The sequence below is a fragment of the Scyliorhinus torazame genome, chromosome 2, assembly GCF_047496885.1.
Source record: "Scyliorhinus torazame isolate Kashiwa2021f chromosome 2, sScyTor2.1, whole genome shotgun sequence".
NCBI classification, from domain to species: domain Eukaryota; kingdom Metazoa; phylum Chordata; class Chondrichthyes; order Carcharhiniformes; family Scyliorhinidae; genus Scyliorhinus; species Scyliorhinus torazame.
In genome coordinates, this window is record NC_092708.1 from 112,301,791 (window position 1) to 112,319,033 (window position 17,243).

At 51.6% G+C, this 17,243-nt stretch overlaps 1 protein-coding gene across 3 annotated transcripts in view; it reads left to right on the forward strand.

The window, feature by feature from the left end:
• Positions 1–17,243, forward strand: part of kalrna (kalirin RhoGEF kinase a) — a 1,210,365-nt gene that overhangs the window by 778,275 nt on the left and 414,847 nt on the right. For all 3 annotated transcript variants that reach the window (XM_072475613.1, XM_072475615.1, XM_072475625.1), the window contains exons 27-29: positions 3,610–3,699; positions 15,498–15,590; positions 16,349–16,460. In XM_072475613.1, the coding sequence (XP_072331714.1) occupies positions 3,610–3,699; positions 15,498–15,590; positions 16,349–16,460 (295 nt within the window). The remainder of the gene's footprint in view (positions 1–3,609; positions 3,700–15,497; positions 15,591–16,348; positions 16,461–17,243) is intronic.

The following is a 17,243-nucleotide window of genomic DNA, read 5'->3' on the forward strand; positions in this document are numbered from 1 at the left end:
TGATGGGAGGACTTAAGCTGCAGGGGCAAGCCCGGACGGAAACCCTGTTCAGGCCTCAGCTGGAAAAGCGACACTTCCAACAACAGTCTCCTTTCAACATTGAGCCCCCCCCCCCATGGTTCTTCCCTTGCAGGGACCCCTCCACCAACACCCCCACACCATCTCCTACCCAATCCCCCCTCAAGTCTCACTTCCACTCCCCAATATGAGACCCCCACACTTAACTGGTCATGGGCTCTAGGGGCTTTCACTTTGGGGACTGCTGCAATCCCAGTCCTGTCCACTGTAGCCTCTGACATTATTGGGACTCACGAGCTGCCGACCAATAGTACGGCACGGTAGCACAGTGGTTAGCACGGCTGCTTTACAGCGCGGGGTCCCAAGTTCAATTCCGGCCTCGGGTGACTGTCAGTATGAAGTTTGCTCGTGTGTGCGTGGGTTTCCTTCGGATGCTCCGGTTTTCTCCCACAGTCCAAAAATGTTAGGTTAGGTGGATTAGCCACGATAAATTGTCCCTCAGTCCAAAGGTTAGGTGGGATTGCTGGGTTACAGGGATGAGGTAGAGGTGTGGGCTTAAGTAGGATGCTCTTTCCAAGGGCCGGTGCTGATCCAGTGGGCCGAATGGCCTCCTCCTGCACTGTAAATTCTATTAAACAAAAATAAAACGAGGAGTTCAGGGCACTGGGTGAGGAGTTGTCGAGAAAGTTTGGCCCAGCGGACGAGTAGAAGGGAGGCATAAGATAATAATAATCCTTATTAATATCACAAGTAGGCTTACATTAACACTGCAATGACATTACTGTGAGAATCCTCTCGTCGCCACACTCCAACGCCTGTTCGGGTGCACTGAGGGAGAATTCAGAATGTCCAATACACCTAACAAGCATGTCTTTCAGGATAGAGGCAGTTGGTCAGAGGATCCTGAACGTAGTGACATGAGCATCTTGCACATGGTTGGCGGTGAGGACTGGAGAGAGGGGTTTAAGTAGAAGGTTTACTTTGGGAATTATTTTTTAATTCTCGGATAATCCTAGAATATTGAGCAATGTTAGCAGAAAAGAGCAGGACTCAATCGTGCTCTATGCGGTCCAGCCAGATCTGTTTGCAGGTCATTAAACCAGTTGTGCACCATATTCTTTTAAGCCTGCATCCCTTGAATTTAAGGGAGCAGAGATGAGAGCCATCCTGGGGAACCACCAGAATGAGAAAGAGTAATGTTTTTATTGGGGACTAGGGCATCAGAGGTGGAGGTGAGGCAGTGGTTGAGCAAAGCACTAGCTGCAGAATTGTTGTGGCAAATTGAGTGCCAAAGGGTAGACAATTAGGATTTTGAAAGTGCAGTTGTAAGTGAATTGGGGTATAATTCTTTCCAGGGACAGACACAGAAGCGGGTAGCGTGTGACATGGAAGGGAATATAAGCGAAGAGTGATACAGGAAGTATCATCTGTGATTACTATGATGAAACTAGCAAGACCACAGGGGGTTTCAGTTAATTTGGGGAGGGGAGTTTGCAAAGAGAAAGAGATTAAAGGAGGATAAGAGGACAGTGAATCAGAGGAGAGGGTGCATTATGAGTTGAGGTGTAGTGATGCACTATCAATTATGACAAGACGAGAGTAGAGAGTAATCAACACTTTATTAAGCAGAGATGTGTTGTCTCCTGCAGCTGCTGCCGAAATGGCTGCAGCTGGGTGAGCACACACATTTATACTCCACCTACTGGGCGGAACCAGTAGGCAGGGATCTACCCCCCCCCCCGGACCTGTAGTACAGGAGCCTTACCGTATTACTTCTCGTATACGTAATATATACAAACAGTGGTGACTACCACATGGAGGTTGAAATTACCTAGGATGAGAAGCCATTTGGTGCAGAGGCTGAGGACGAAAGAAGTGAAGATGTCTCGGTTAGAAAATGTTTGTCGTATTTAGGTGTGCAGTAGAGAATGAGGATTTTAAATGAGAAGCGAGAGAGGTGCAGCAAGGTGAGATGCTCAAAGGAGAAGATAGTGCCAAAGGGGTTGAGGGTCAGGCCAAGGTGTGATCTGATGATAAGAGACACACTGCCATAGCAATGGTCTTCAGCTCATTTATTGCTATGATTATGTTAACCTTTTCATATACCTTATGGCTTTTGCAATTGCTGATGATGCACAAGGTTTTAGATGCCTCAAGGATTTACAATTAGTGTGTTTCTTCAGATTTCACAGAATAGTAAGCAAGCACTTGATTTGTGTTTATTGAGGTTGGCAAGATGTCATGCTGCTGTTGCTAGATACCTGCCAAATGTTCAGGAGCTGTTCAGAAATACTTGCTGAATGATGACTGTAAAATCCATACATTTGTAGAAGCGCCAGTCATCTGAGCAAGTTAATATTTATGACCAATGACATCACCCAAACAGAATAACGATTTTGTGTCTTGTTAATTCAAAATAGATACATCTTAAGTATTTTCTGAATCTAAATAACTTTCAGTTCACACCATTGTACGTGCAGAAACAATCTTCCAATAGCACAGAGGTACAAAATTATGGGCTGAATTTTGCCCTATCAGGATGACTCCGGAGCCCCTTAAAAATGTCGGGCAGGTCCTGATTCTCGGATTCCTGACCCCATTCCTGGAGTTTCCAATTTTCAGGAGTGCCTTTTAAGGGAGCAGACTGGTTCGACTTTCAACAGATTAATGGATTTCTCGTCCGATCCTTAGCTGAGACCACAGAAATCCCTTAACCTGCTGAATGACCTGAGCTCCAGTGGAAACAATGCTTAATTGACAGCTCTGCCTCTCTGATCTATGCAGTCAAATTCACAATGTTTATTTGCACGAGATAGAGGTTTCAAGTCCATGCAGTTTCTGCTGTTGATACTAAGGTTCTGAATGATTGACACTTTTAAAGAGCTGTAGTAAAAAAGAGATTTTTAAAAAGGTGGAAAGTTATCAATAATGTTTTTAAACTCATTGCTTCTATACAATTTATATTGGGTGAATGGGCATAGAAGTGCCATAGCTTGGCATGGGGGCTATGGGGAGCCGTGGGGTTGTTTGAGGGGTATACCTTGGCATAGGGGACATAAGGGGCCAAAGAGGTTGTTTGGGAGGGGGGGGGGGGGGGGAAGCATGGCATGGGGTGCATGAGGTGGCATGCATGGAGCATGGGCAGTATGTGGGAGGTGCGTGGGTTTAAAGGGTAGGGACTGGACGGCTAGTTTTTATAACTGGGACAGAGACTCACAGCACTGAGCTGGGCCTTTTAAACAGCTCATCTCCACACCCAGCAGTCCCATGTCTGCCTCCAAACATTTCCCTCAGTTGGCTGGTCCGACTGCAGCCCCTCCCCCACAACGAAACTCCCATTCTTGGGGGCGCTTTCTCCTGAGCTGGATGGGTTTAACTGGGAATTTTCCCGCTACTGACCTTGAGGACAAAAATCCAGCTCCATATTATTCATGCAGCTTTGAGTTTGCCGATCAGGAGTTACACCTCGCTGTAAATTAAGTAGATGTTCAGTCCATTGGTTTTACTGCTTCACAAAATGATGCACACCTTAATGGTCCATTGTTCTCTTTCGCCAGTATCTAATGTGTTGTTTGGTTTATTTCTGCACAGGCAGACAAATTCCAAATGTATGTCACATACTGCAAAAACAAACCTGACTCCAGCCAGCTAATCTTAGAGCACGCAGGAGCCTTTTTTGATGTAAGTAGATTCTCTTTTTGCTCCCCAGACTAACACATAGTTTGGTTCACACACAGGCAATCATGTAATTAAAATTGGTGTATGAAGCAGCATATCGAATCAAAATAGAGAGATAAGTTGCAGTTATTGTGGCATTGAAGGATATATTTGTGTCAAAGGTCAATTAAGTCTTTGAAATGCAGGTATGTTAATTTCTGGGGATGCTCAAAATACTGCTCCCTTTGTTCACATGGGTGCCGTCAGTTTTCACAACTGACATTGATCAAAATCAAATTTTAGTTCCCGTTCAAGTTAAAATTCATTTGTATTTAAACTGTTGCATTTCCATTTTGTAAACTGCTGTCAATTCTTGTATTTAGTTCTTTTGTTCTTCATGTTCCTTCCTGTTCATGAAAAATACTACTGTCTAAAAGCTTTCCTGAAAACACAGAGGCCACTCACAAAATGCTCTCTTTGTGGAAGTCTTATCTGAAATTTATCTCCCTTAGGAGACCAAAGAATGTTGCTGGAGTGAATGGCAGCATAAGTGGTTAGTTGTGCATTTGAAGGAGTAGGATTGATGTGCCGAATGTTTTTTTTGCTGATTTTATACTTGGTATTATACTTTGGAAACACAAAGGAAGGAAACCAGATGGACCACCCGGCATCGACCTAGGCACCGTAAGCGACAATGGCAAACCTAGCCCTGTCCACCCCGCAAAGTTCTTCTTGTGCCAAAATGGGAAAGCTGTCACACAGCCTAGTCAAGCAACAGCCTGAAATAATCATACTCACGGAATCATACCTCACAGATAATGTCCCAGACAACGCCATCACTATTCCTGGGTAAAGTAAAGGTAAAGTTTCCATAGTCAAAGATGACCAGAGGCTGCTTTCCCCTTTGAGGGGGAGAGCTGACTCGTGGTGATTTAACCTGAGGATCACCACACCTCAGGCGAGATTCAGAACAGACCTAGCAGCTCAAGACTGTGGGCCATCAGCAGCAGAAGAATTGTACTCAGCCACAATCTGTAAACTAATGGCCTGGCATACCCCCCCACTCTACCCTGACCACCGAGCCACGGGATCCAGCCTTGGGCGTTGTATATAGACCCCCAAACTGCAATGGTGATGTTGGGAATGGTATTAAACCGGAAATTAGAGATAAAGGAACATCTGTAATTATGGGTAATTTTGATCTGCATATAGATTGGACAAATTAAATTAGCCAAAATATTATGGAGGAGGAATTCCTGATGTCCAAGCAGGATGGTTTTCTGGACCAATACATTGAAGAACCAACTATAGAGCAGGCGGTTCTAGACTGGGGACTGTGTAATGAGAAAGGAATAATTGATAATCTAGTTATGTGAAATCCCTTGGGGATGAGTGACCATAATACGATAGAATTTTCCGTCAAGTTGAAGAGTGAAGTAGTGGATTCTGAGAATAGGATCCTGAATCTTGATAAAGGAAACCACGATGATTTGAAGCATGAGTTGGCTTTGATTGATGGGGAATGTTATTTAAAGGGATGACAGTGGATAGGCAATAGCAAACATTCAAGGAGCGCATGGGGGAACTGCAGCAATTGATTATTCCTGTCTGGCACAAAAGTAAAACAGGAAAGGTGGCCAAATCATGGCTTACAAGGGAAATTAGAGATAGTATCTGATCCAAGGAAGAAACATACAAATTAGCCAAGAAATGCAACAGGTCTGAGGATTGGGAGCAGGTTAGACTTCAGAAAATAAGGACCAAGGGATTGATTAAGAAGGTGAAAATAGAATGCAAGAGTAAGCTTGCAGGCAACCATAAAAACTGACTGTAAAAGTTTCTATATGTACGTGAGGAGAAAAAGATTGATGAAGACAAATGTAGGTTGCTTACAGACAGAAACGGGAATGTATAATAGGGGCCAAAGAAATGGCTGAGCAATTAAAAACATACTTTGGTTCTGTCTTCACAAATGAGGACACAGATCAGGGGCGTCATTCTCCGACCCCCCAGCGGGTTGGAGAATGGCCGTTGGCCGCCGTGAATCCCGCCCCCGCCGGTTGCCGAACTCTCCGGTACCGGAGATTGGGCGGGGCGGGAATCGCGCCACGCTGGTTGGCGGGCTCCCCCGCTCGATTCTCCGGCCCGAATGGGCCGAAGTCCCGCCGTGAAATTGCCTGTCCCGCCGGCGTAAATTAAAGTAGCTATTTACCGGCGGGACAAGGCGGCGTGGGCGGGCTCCGGGGTCCTGGGGGGGGCGCGGGGCGATCTGACCCCGGGGGGTGCCCCCACGGTGGCCTGGCCCGCGATCGGGGCCCACCAATCCGCGGGCGGGCCTGTGCCGTGGGGGCATTCTTTCCCTTCCGCCTCCGCCACGGTCTCCACCATGGCGGAGGCGGAAGAGACTCCCTCCACTGCGCATGCGTGGGAAACTGTCAGCGGCCGCTGACGCCCCCGCGCATGCGCCGCCCCGAATGTCATTTCCGCGCCAGCTGGCGGGGCAACAAACGTCGTTTCCACCAGCTCGGCCCCCAAAGATGCCGGGCATTCTGCACCTTTGGGGCGGCGCGATGCCCGTCTGATTGGTGAGAATCCACTGTATGCATGCAGTCCGTCATCCCATCAGTGCTCCCACCACCCCCCCCCCTCACATGACACCGCCTGACACTGCACCAGCCCCACAGTCCACACCCACACAACGCCCCCCCACCCCTCACAGACAACCACGCAAGACTAACAAAACCTACCTCACTGTGTTCTCCAGGGCCACACGAGCACCGCCTTGGAACTGCCCATTCAGCTCACCGCCGTACAGCCCCAACCTCTTCCAGCCACAGGGTCGAACCGGACTGAGGGGAAGGATCACGGGCAGGAGAGCCATCCTCTGAGGCCGGGACATCGAGGTTTGACGCACAGAGGACAGACAGAGACGTCAGGACGGACGATAATGACTCTTATGACAGCGTGACAGACGAGGAGGGGACAGCGAGCCCGGACAGTGACGCACAGAGGACGTCGTGACATTCGAGGCACGGGGGCATGGCACCTGGCATGGGCCGTGGTCTCAATGCACCGGGCCAAGGTTCCACACAGGAGACAGAGCTGGGGACAGACAAGGACCTAGCGGCCATGGCACTGCTGTCACCCACACCATCCAAGATCGGAGATACACTCACCCCGGTTGGGCAAGATAGTGACGAGGCTTCTGGTTCACAGACTGGTGCGCACCACACAGCCGAACCAGCACAGCAGGTGGAGGTAGGAGCAGCCGAGGGGCTGGACGGTCAGAGGGCAGGCCAAGCCCAGCACCCACATGCTGCCCAGACGACTCCCGGGTTCCTGGCCATTCCAAGCCCACCCACAGACCCGATGCATTCGCCACCCCAGGGACCAGACGACTGGATGACGGCTGTCAACCGGCAACTGCAGATGCAGCTGGAGGAGTCCATCCGCATCCACGAGTGGGGAGTGGTGCCGGTCATGGCTGCCACCCAGGCCGACACCGCACGGGTGGCGTCCGCGATGGAGGCAATGGGGGAAACGGCTTCGGCCATGGGTCAGGTTCTTCAGGGCGTGGGGCTTAGTGCGCACTCGTCATCCGTGGCCATTGACAGGGCTGCCCTCTCACAGGCAACCATGCTCCAGAGCCACATGGACATTACCGCCGTGCTCCGGGCTCTGGCCCAGTCTCAGCAGGCCATCGCTGAGAGCATCGGCGGCCTTGCCCATGTGATGGACGGCATCGCCCAGACCCAGCGGGAGGTAGCGCAGTCCCTGACAGGGATGTCGCACTCCCTCAGCTCCATCGCCGGGAACGTTCAGACCCTGGTCGATTCCACAGCGGGCCTCCGGGACTGGCAGCGCCAGGTGTCGGTGGTGCATTGGGGCTTGCCTCCGCGTGCACCACCGTCCCATAGAGAGGCCCGGGGGCCAATGGGCTCCCCAAGGGAGGAGGAGGTCCGGTGCCTGTCCCGGTAACCACAGCAAGGGAGGGACCAGAACACTCGCACTTCCCCCGTCCTGTCCCTGGTGCATCTGTTGGGCAGTGGGCAGAGGAGGGTGGCATCACGCCATCCAGCACGCACACCGAGCAGCCTGGCCCATCCAGGCCGGGCCGTCCCAGGAAGCGCGCGCCGACGGGGAGCCACATCGAAGGGCAGGATTCTCAGCAGTCCGCCTCCACTCCTGATGTACCTTCTGGGGAGACACCTAGACGTAGTGGTAGGGCCCGTAAGGCCAAACAGTTAGACATGTAGTAAGTTGGCACGGGTGCAGGGCACGGATTAGTTATCAGGCTAGGGCACGTGTGTTTCAATGTCACAATAAAAGCAGCTACACCAAACCTCCATACGACTGTCCTATTTCTGGTGCCCGGGGGGACAGGGGGGCGAACGCGAGGGTGCCCGCTGACGGTGGTGCTCGGGGATCATCGCTACCCTCCCACCGCAACACCAAAAACGCCTTGTCCTCAGTGCTCCAACGCCCGCTGCCCCACATGGACATGTGTCCGTGATGCATAGAGGGGACACCAAGGTGGGAGTGTTCAGATATGGCCATGAGTCAGACGGTCATTAGCGATCTGTAGCTCACAGCTCATCGTAGAGCGGGTTGTCATCATCCAACATGGCTGTGTTCACACCCGCTTACGGAGGTAGCAGTGTACTGACAGTAACGCGGTGCAGCAGATGTAGTGTTGCGTGAGGGTGGTGCCGTGTCTGGTAGGGTTGTGCAATGGTGCAGGAGGTGGGTGAGAGGGTGCTTGCCAGTGTGTGTGGTCAATGGTGCGAATGCCCTGAACAACGATGCCCTCCCTCTAGTGTACGAATCGTGCGGCGATCAACGCATCGCGTGCCCACTGTGCCAAATGGTGGCGTTGTGCGGCCTCCCGGCCATATCCCACGCCCCGATGTTGTCTGTGCCACGCCGCCCTCCCATCCTCCCCCTCCTTCTCCCCTTCTCCCCCTCCTCCTCCTCCTCATGCTCTGATCAGAGTCGCTGGCCTCTTCGGCCTCACCTGCTTCCTCCTCCTCCATTACATCGCCCCTCTGTTGGGTGATGTTGTGCAGCACGCAACAGGCGACGACGATCCTTCCGACCCTGTCAGGGTCGTACTGCAGCGCGCCTTCTGAGCGGTCCAGGCACCTGAACCTCATTTTAAGGAGGCCGAAGCATCTCTCCACGACACCCCTGGTTGCTGCATGGGCCTCATTGTACCGGCTCTCCGCGTTGGTCTGTGGCCTCCGTATGGGCGTCATCAGCCACGGCCGCAAAGGATAACCCCTGTCGCCCAGCATACTGGGCTAAATCGCTGGCTTTTAAAGCAGGCCAAGGCAGGCCAGCAGCATGGTTCAATTCCCGTACCAGCCTCCCCGAACAGGCGCCGAAATGTGGCGACTAGGGGCTTTTCACAGTAACTTCATTTGAAGCCTACTTGTGACAATAAGCGATTTTCCTTTTACATCCGGGGTGGGTGACCCTCTAAAATTGCGGGGATGTAGGACTGCGCCAATATAAAGGCGTCATGCACGCTTCATGCGTACTGGGCGCACACGTGCATTATTCTCATTCCCTGGTCACACGCCACCTGGACGTTCATCGAGTATGTCCCCTTCCTGTTTAGGAAGACGTCCCTACCCCGCGTTGGTGCACGCAGGTTGATGTGCATACCATCCACAAAGCCCTGTACCATTGGTATGCCGGCCACCGCGGCGAATTGCAATGCCCTGGCAGCCTGGTGCTCGTGGTCCTCTGGGAAATTGATGTATCGTCCCGCGACTGCATAGAGGCCTTCGGTGACTGCCCAGATGCACCTGTGCACCGAGACCTGACTGATACCGCAAAGGTCCCCGCTTGGCGACTGGAAGGAGCCGGTAGCAAAGAAATTCAGGGCAACCGTCACCTTCACCCTCACTGGGATGGCATGTCCTCCCCCAGCTCCACCTGGTTCCAGGTGCGCCATCAGGTGGCATATATGGCCGACCATCTCATAGAACATAGAACATAGAACAATACAGCGCAGTACAGGCCCTTCGGCCCACGATGTTGCACCGAAACAAAAGCCATCTAACCTACACTATGCCATTATCATCCATATGTTTATCCAATAAACTTCTAAATGCCCTCAATGTTGGCGAGTTCACTACTGTAGCAGGTAGGGCATTCCATGGCCTCACTACTCTTTGCGTAAAGAACCTACCTCTGACCTCTGTCCTATATCTATTACCCCTCAGTTTAAAGCTATGTCCCCTCGTGCCAGCCATTTCCATCCGCGGGAGAAGGCTCTCACTGTCCACCCTATCTAACCCCCTGATCATTTTGTATGCCTCTATTAAGTCTCCTCTTAACCTTCTTCTCTCCAACGAAAACAACCTCAAGTCCATCAGCCTTTCCTCATAAGATTTTCCCTCCATACCAGGCAACATCCTGGTAAATCTCCTCTGCACCCGCTCCAAAGCCTCCACGTCCTTCCTATAATGTGGTGACCAGAACTGTACGCAATACTCCAAATGCGGCCGAACCAGAGTTCTGTACAGCTGCAACATGACCTCCCGACTCCGGAACTCAATCCCTCTACCAATAATCTCATGGCTCATTCGGAGCTACCTCCTGCATGCTGCCTCCGGATCAGGTCCTCGAAGGAGATGTGGTCCCTGTACACACGGTGATGCATGGGACGCCTCCGCCGCCTTGGCACGACCACTTGATCATGCTCATCTGCTGGTGACCCATCAGGATCAGTGTCGTTGCCCTGTTCCTAGTCGACCACGTGGAGGTGATCCGCACCCTCCGCCTCCTCTTGGACAGGTTGGGCATGATGGCCTGCAGCAGTAGCGGCTGGCACGGGGCCCTCCGCAGCCATTCACTCTGCAGCACCCTCCCTGAGCCGCCTTGCTCGCCCGCGACGGATGCCCATCTGAATGGCTGCCGCTGCCGCCACGGCGACGAACGTCGACGGCTGGTGCGAAAACATCATGAACTTGAAGGGTTTGGGAGGGAGAGGCAACGACATTTGTTAGGAGGGCGCTTTGGCATGTAGGCAGCCAGGGCCCTTTGGATGAATGGGTGCCCAGGCAGCCTGGACACTGTTCATTCAGGCACGCACCGTTCCACCTGCCCACAGTATCCGTATCCCGGATAGTTCCTCCTCATCGCAGCGCCAGCGGGCACAGCCCTTCACCATGCCCCCGATTTGGAAGGGTGTCGTCGCCACCTTCCTGCCAGGGCACTCCAGCTGGGGGTCTCAGTCCCACGGGCAACCGTTGGGAATCCCCCCCCAACCCGGCAGGATGGTGGCATCATTTGCCCTGCCGTCTCCACCGCCCCCTTCTCCTACCCCATTCCCCCCTTCCCTGTACTTCTTCACACAACCCGTCCTCCTTAGTCCTGTCGTCGCCCATCCCATAACCCCTCCCCTCCCCCCACTCCCTCCATAGCCCCCCCTCCCCCCAACTCCACCCCAACCACGTCCACACTTCCTCACTCCCCCATCCCCCCACTCCCCCATTCCCCCCCCCACCTCCCCCCCAACTTCCCCCCCCCCAGCCTCGTTCACCCTTCCTCACTCCCACCCGCCATCACCGGCCGTGGACGCTACTTCCTGGTTCCTGGGATGGGCCCGCCTGCTCACCTCCCTCATCCGCTTCGTCAGCCAGCACGACTGGCTGACAAATTTATTTAGCAGGAGTGAACGGCGACGGCGTGACCTGGGGTCACACCATCAGGACTTCGGCCCACCTGGGCCGGAGAATAGTGTGGGACTGGGAGAATTGCCTCTACTGCCTGCTCGGCAGATTCTCCGGCATGCGCGGCGCCGAGCTCGATGAAGCCGTTCCCGCCGGTTGGGAGAATGGCAGAGTGGCGTCGGACCGGTGTCGCGCGAAAAACTGGCGCAACCATCGATTCTCCCAGACGGCACAGCATGGGAGAGTCGCCCCCAAGGTGTCAAACTGGTGAAGCTACAACACGGGACGACCTGCGTGCCAAATAGCATAAGCAGCAAGTAATAGACAGAGCTAAGCGATCCCACAACCAATGGATCAGATAGAAGCTCTGCTGTCCTGCCGCATCCAGCTGTGAATGGTGGTGGACAATTAACAACTCATTGGAGGAGGAGGCTCCACATATATCCCCATCCTCAATGATGGGGGAGCCCAGTACATCTGCACAAAAGATAAGGCTGAAGCATTCGCAATAATCTTCAACTGGATGTGCCGAGTTGATTTTCCATCTCAGTCTCTTCCGAAGGTCCCAAGCATCACAGACGTCAGCCTTTGGACAATTCAATTCACTTCACATGATATCAAGAAACGGTTGAAGGAACTGGATACCACAAAACTATGAGTCTTGACAATATTCCAGCAATAGTCCTGAAGACTTGTGGTCCAGATCTTGCAGCGCCCCTATCCAAGCTGTACCAGTACAGCTACAACACTGGCATCCACTCGGCGTGAATCCCGCCCCCGCCGGTTGCCGAATTCTCTGGCACCGAATATTCGGCGGGGGTGGGAACCGGTTGGCGGGCCCCCCCCCCCGGCGATTCTCCGGCCCGGATGGGCCGAAGTCCCGCTGCTGGAATGCCTGTCCCGCCGGCGTGGATTAAACCACCTCTCTTACCGGCGGGACAAGGCGGCGCGGGCGAGCTGCGGGGATCTCGGGGGGGCGCGGGGCGATCTGGCCCCGGGGGGTGCCCCCACGGTGGCCTGGCCCGCGATCGGGGCCCACCGATCCGCGGGCGGGCCTGTGCCGTGGGGGCACTCTTTTCCTTCCGCCTTCGCCATGGTCCCCACCATGGCGGAGGCGGAAGAGACGCCCTCCACTGCGCATGCACGGGGATGCCGTGAGCGGCCGCTGACGCTCCTGCGCATGCGCCGCAATGTCATTTCCGCGCCAGCTGGCGGGGCACCAAAGGCCTTTCCCACCAGCTGGCGGATGGAAATCAGTCCGGCGCGGGCCTAGCCCCTCAAAGTTAGGGCTCGGCTGCCCAAGATGCGGAGGATTCCGCACCTTTGGGGTGGCGCGATGTCGGACTGATTTGCGCCGTTTTTGGCGCCGGTCGGTGGACATCGCGCCGATTACGGAGAATTTCGCTCCAGATGGCCTTCGGCTGTACGCCAAGCTAAGTGTAGGAACACTAAGCTAAGTGTAGGAACAGTGGAGTAGAGTCTGAAACATATCTTGCAGGGCTAGTAGGAGATCAGCTGCTCATTTTGTGTCCCATTCTTGCATAAAATGAAACCTTTAGCACATGAGCTGGATTAAATTCAATCACAGGTCTTGGGCTGCATTCTCTGTTCCTGAGACTAAGGGCTGGATTCTCCAATTTTGAGGCTATGTCGGAGCATGTGTCTAGTCTTACCACCAAAATGTCGGCACCCCACCCATGCTTCGATCGGTGGGGGGCTAGTAATCGCACCACGTAAAGCCCCCGGCTTCACCTGCAGATACGGATGGAGAATTGCCGGGTCCGTGGCCGTGCATGCGCACGGCGTTGACCTGCGGCAGAAGCGCCATACAACATGGCACTGGCCACGCGTGGACCCAGCCTGCCAGATAGTGCTCCCCTGTAACCCCTCCTCACCACCCCAGACCAACCCCCACCAGTCCCCCCAGCCCCCGACGAAGGCCCCCCGGCCAGCGGAACGGTTCCCCCCCCCGACTGTGGCGACGCTGGACACAGTTCGCAGCCGCCATGCGAGGTCCCCGAAAATTGTGAGCACACGCGACCAATGCCTTCGGGAAGTCAGCCCATTGAGGGCGGAGCATTGGGGGGCCTCCTGTGTTGTCCTGAGGCCGTCCCAATGGCGTACTCAGCGATTACGGCGTAAAAACGGACTCTCCGGCCAATTACCGAACGCAATTTTGGCATCGGCAATTGGAGAATCCAGCCCTAAGTGTTGACACTGGGACAGGATTCGTGGATTTTCACAACAGCAAATCTGGCACCGAACCTGGACCAATTCCGTGACTGTGGAAGGGCTAGCACCGGAGGCACGTGGAACACAATTGATTCCAGAATCAACATAAATGTGGGATTGCTGTGTTAGGAATGTCAAATTCAGCCATTTGAAAGCTTTCATTAATAATATTGCATTATTATTACCTTCATATGCTTACAACTCCATTTTGCACCTAGCTTCTTCTTTTACTTCATTAAGGAAGAGAGTTGGCAGATAGCACAATGGTAGAATAATATAATGTGCTACCTAGTGCAATCACCTACCAGTTCTCACTGTGGGCTCTGAAACATGTCCGACCCATCTCCCGCACCTCTGCCCTCACCCCCTCTCCTCCCTCCCAGAACCAGGATAGGGTCCCCTTGTCCTCACTTTTCGCCCCACCAGCCTCCGTATTCACAAATCATCCTCCGCCAGTTCCGCCAACTCCAACATGATTCCACCACCAAACACATCTTTCCCTCATTCCCCCCTTCAGGATTTTGCAGAAACCGAACCCTGCGGGACACCCTGCTCCACTCCTCCATCACCCCGATACCCCACCCTATTCCCACATTACCTTCCCATGCAACCTGCCCCTTTACCTCTTCCCTGCTCCCCACCTCAGGCCCTAAACACTCTTTTGAAATGAGACAGCGCTTCACGTGCACCTCCTTCAATCTGGTCTATTGCATTTGCTGCCCCCAGTGCGGTCTACTCTACATTGGAGAGACTAAACGCAGACTAGGTGACCGCTTTGCAGAGCACGTTCAGTCCGTCCAGAAGCAGGTCCCAGACCTTTCTGTCGCTTGCCATTTCAACTCACCGTTCTGCCCTCACGTTCACATATCCATCCTTAGCCTGCTGCAATGTTCCAGTGAAGCCCACCGCAAACTGGAGGAGCAGCACCTCATCTTCCAATTAGGCACGTTACAGACTTCGGGACTTAACATTGAGTTCAACAACTTCAGATTGTGAACTATCTTCTCCACCTTCATTCCATTTTTATTTCTATCAATTTATTTTCATTTCTGCTGTTGATCTGTTTTTCGCTCATCACTGTTCCCCTCTCCCCACTCCACTCAGCCAACTGTTCCTAGTTGCCCTTTGACACACTGCTCACCTTTGTTCTGCCATTCACACATTCTAATCTCTTTATGTGCCACTATCAGCACCCTTCTTAGCCTTAATCGCCCCATTTACATTCCTTTTATCTTCTGCTCTCAACATCTTTGTCAATCTCCACATATCGCTGGCCCCCTATCCAGCCCCACTGCTCCACACCGCCCCCCCCCCCCCCCCCCCCCCCCCGCAGTATAAATCTGACTCCATTTCCAGTTCTCACTACCTTTGCCAGAGTAATTCAGACTCGAAACGTTAGCTGCCTTTTCTCTCCACAGATGCTGTCAGATCTGCTGAGAATGTCCAGTATTTTCAGTTTTTGTTTCAGATTCCAGCATCTGCAGTAATTTGTTTTTATCACTGTTATCAAGAAGCAATTCAGTATCCTTCGCCATGCAAATTCCGCCTTAGCTGGCCATCTCCTCCCCTCCAGTCGCTCCACCCCGCATCGCTGGTCAGCTCCCACCTCCGGATTTGCTGGATGTCCTCCTTCCTCCAAGTACGGGGGTGACCCCCCCCCCCTCCAAGTACGGGGGTGACCCCCCCCCTCCCGACCCCTTGGATGTAGAGGAACTTTATATTTGTTGAGAATTATGAGGTATCTGAATAAATGTCTGCCACTGCTTATTTACTGCCCTACCATTTTTTGTCCTGAGTAAAAACTTGTACTTCATGAAGTAATTGATAGTGTCATAAAATTGATACCTTTATTTCAGCAACTCAAATTTGTATTTGAGGCCTTGTGTGTTTTATGTTTTCTTTTTTCAGGAAATTCAACAAAGGCATGGTTTGGCCAATTCAATTTCGTCCTACCTAATTAAACCTGTTCAAAGAATCACTAAGTACCAGCTCTTACTGAAGGTATGAAAAGCTCCCAATATTTCTTCAATGCATATTTATCAGAATCAAGCAAAGAGCTGCTTAATGAGAATGCCTTACGTCATAGAATCATAAAAGTGACAACACTGACAGCAATATAGAGCAGGACGTTCATGCCCCTTTGTCCAGACCTGATGATGGACTCGTACTTTTCTATCAAGTCCTCCATAATGGGTTCCAAGCTTCCAAGTGTCATAGTTCTTGGGCTCTGTTTTATTTGCGCAGCATGCTGCACTTTCCGACTTCACCCAGTGCCAGACCGAATAGTTTTCTGAAATTGTTCCCAAACTTCAACTACACCCCTGTAAAACAGTACTGTCACTGTTTTAAGCAGCTTGTGGACAGTACTGTGGGCCAGTGGGTTGGAGCCGGGATGAAGTTTAATAGGCTGAGCACAGAATCGGTCACAACTTCAGGCAGGCAAGAAAGACACACAAGCCCAAAGTTGGGCAGTGCAACCTGGAAAAAATGTGTCTGGGGAGGAGGGGAAAATGCAGTTCATAAGATGAAAATGAGAGAAGATTCCTCAACTGTGAGTACTAAATCCTTCTATTCCTCCACGAGTAACACACGAGACTTCATTCATTCTGGTTAGCAGATTGAATTCTTAGTAATGACTCATTTTGAATGATTAGAAGGGTGAATGGTAGAGAGGAAACTTTTGTAGGAAAGTCTTTCGACTTTAAATACCGGATTGTTTTTAGTTTGTTATATAGCATTTTTAATGTTTCTATCATTAGGAACTTCTAACCTGTTGTGAGGAAGGCAAAGGGGAATTAAAGGATGGTCTTGAAGTGATGCTCAATGTACCCAAGAAAGCCAATGATGCAATGCATGTCAGCATGTTGGAAGGTAAGAGTGTAAAAATAAATGACTCTGTTGCAAGTCCCACTTTAACTGAAGTCACATCTCACATAATTTGTCAATGATAACTTGTATTTATAAAATGCCTTTGAACTGCCAAGTTTCTTTGGAATCCACACTCATATCATCTTCAGGAACATGGCTGCCCAGTGACCAGAAGGTTTATTTGTAACGTGAACAGTCATATTTATGGATGTAAACTGCCATGTACTAAGTATATAATGGTTTCTAATGGTATATAGTTTAATTCTGCAGGACCAGTTTGTTGGGTCTAAATCTGGAAAGTCCAGGTAAGATTTAATCAGCCTATTTACCAGGTGCAGGACCATGTTGCAAGGGAACCTGGTAGCTGATGGAAGCAATGCATTCAGCTTCCAAACCTTGCATTGCCTGCTCAATTCCATGGTTGGGGTGAGCAAGCCAGTGCTAAACGGGCTGCAGAGTGGCAGCATGCTCAACAAAGGGTCCAACTTTGAGCATGTCTAGGAACAATTAAAGCTAGCTTGCACTTTTTCAAGACAAGTGTGTTCTCACTTTAATAATAATAATCTTTAGTGTCACAAATAGGCTTACATTAACACTGCAATGAAGTTCAAATGGTTGTTAATGACACATTAGGAGCAGGAAGAAAGCAATGGAGCAACAGGTCACAGAAATGGTTCATAGGCTCTCAGATGCATGTAATGTTGTCCAAGTTCACGGATGACGATGTCTTTGTGGTTGAATCAATTAGAAAACATACGGCTTTGTTAAAGAACAAAACTATTTATT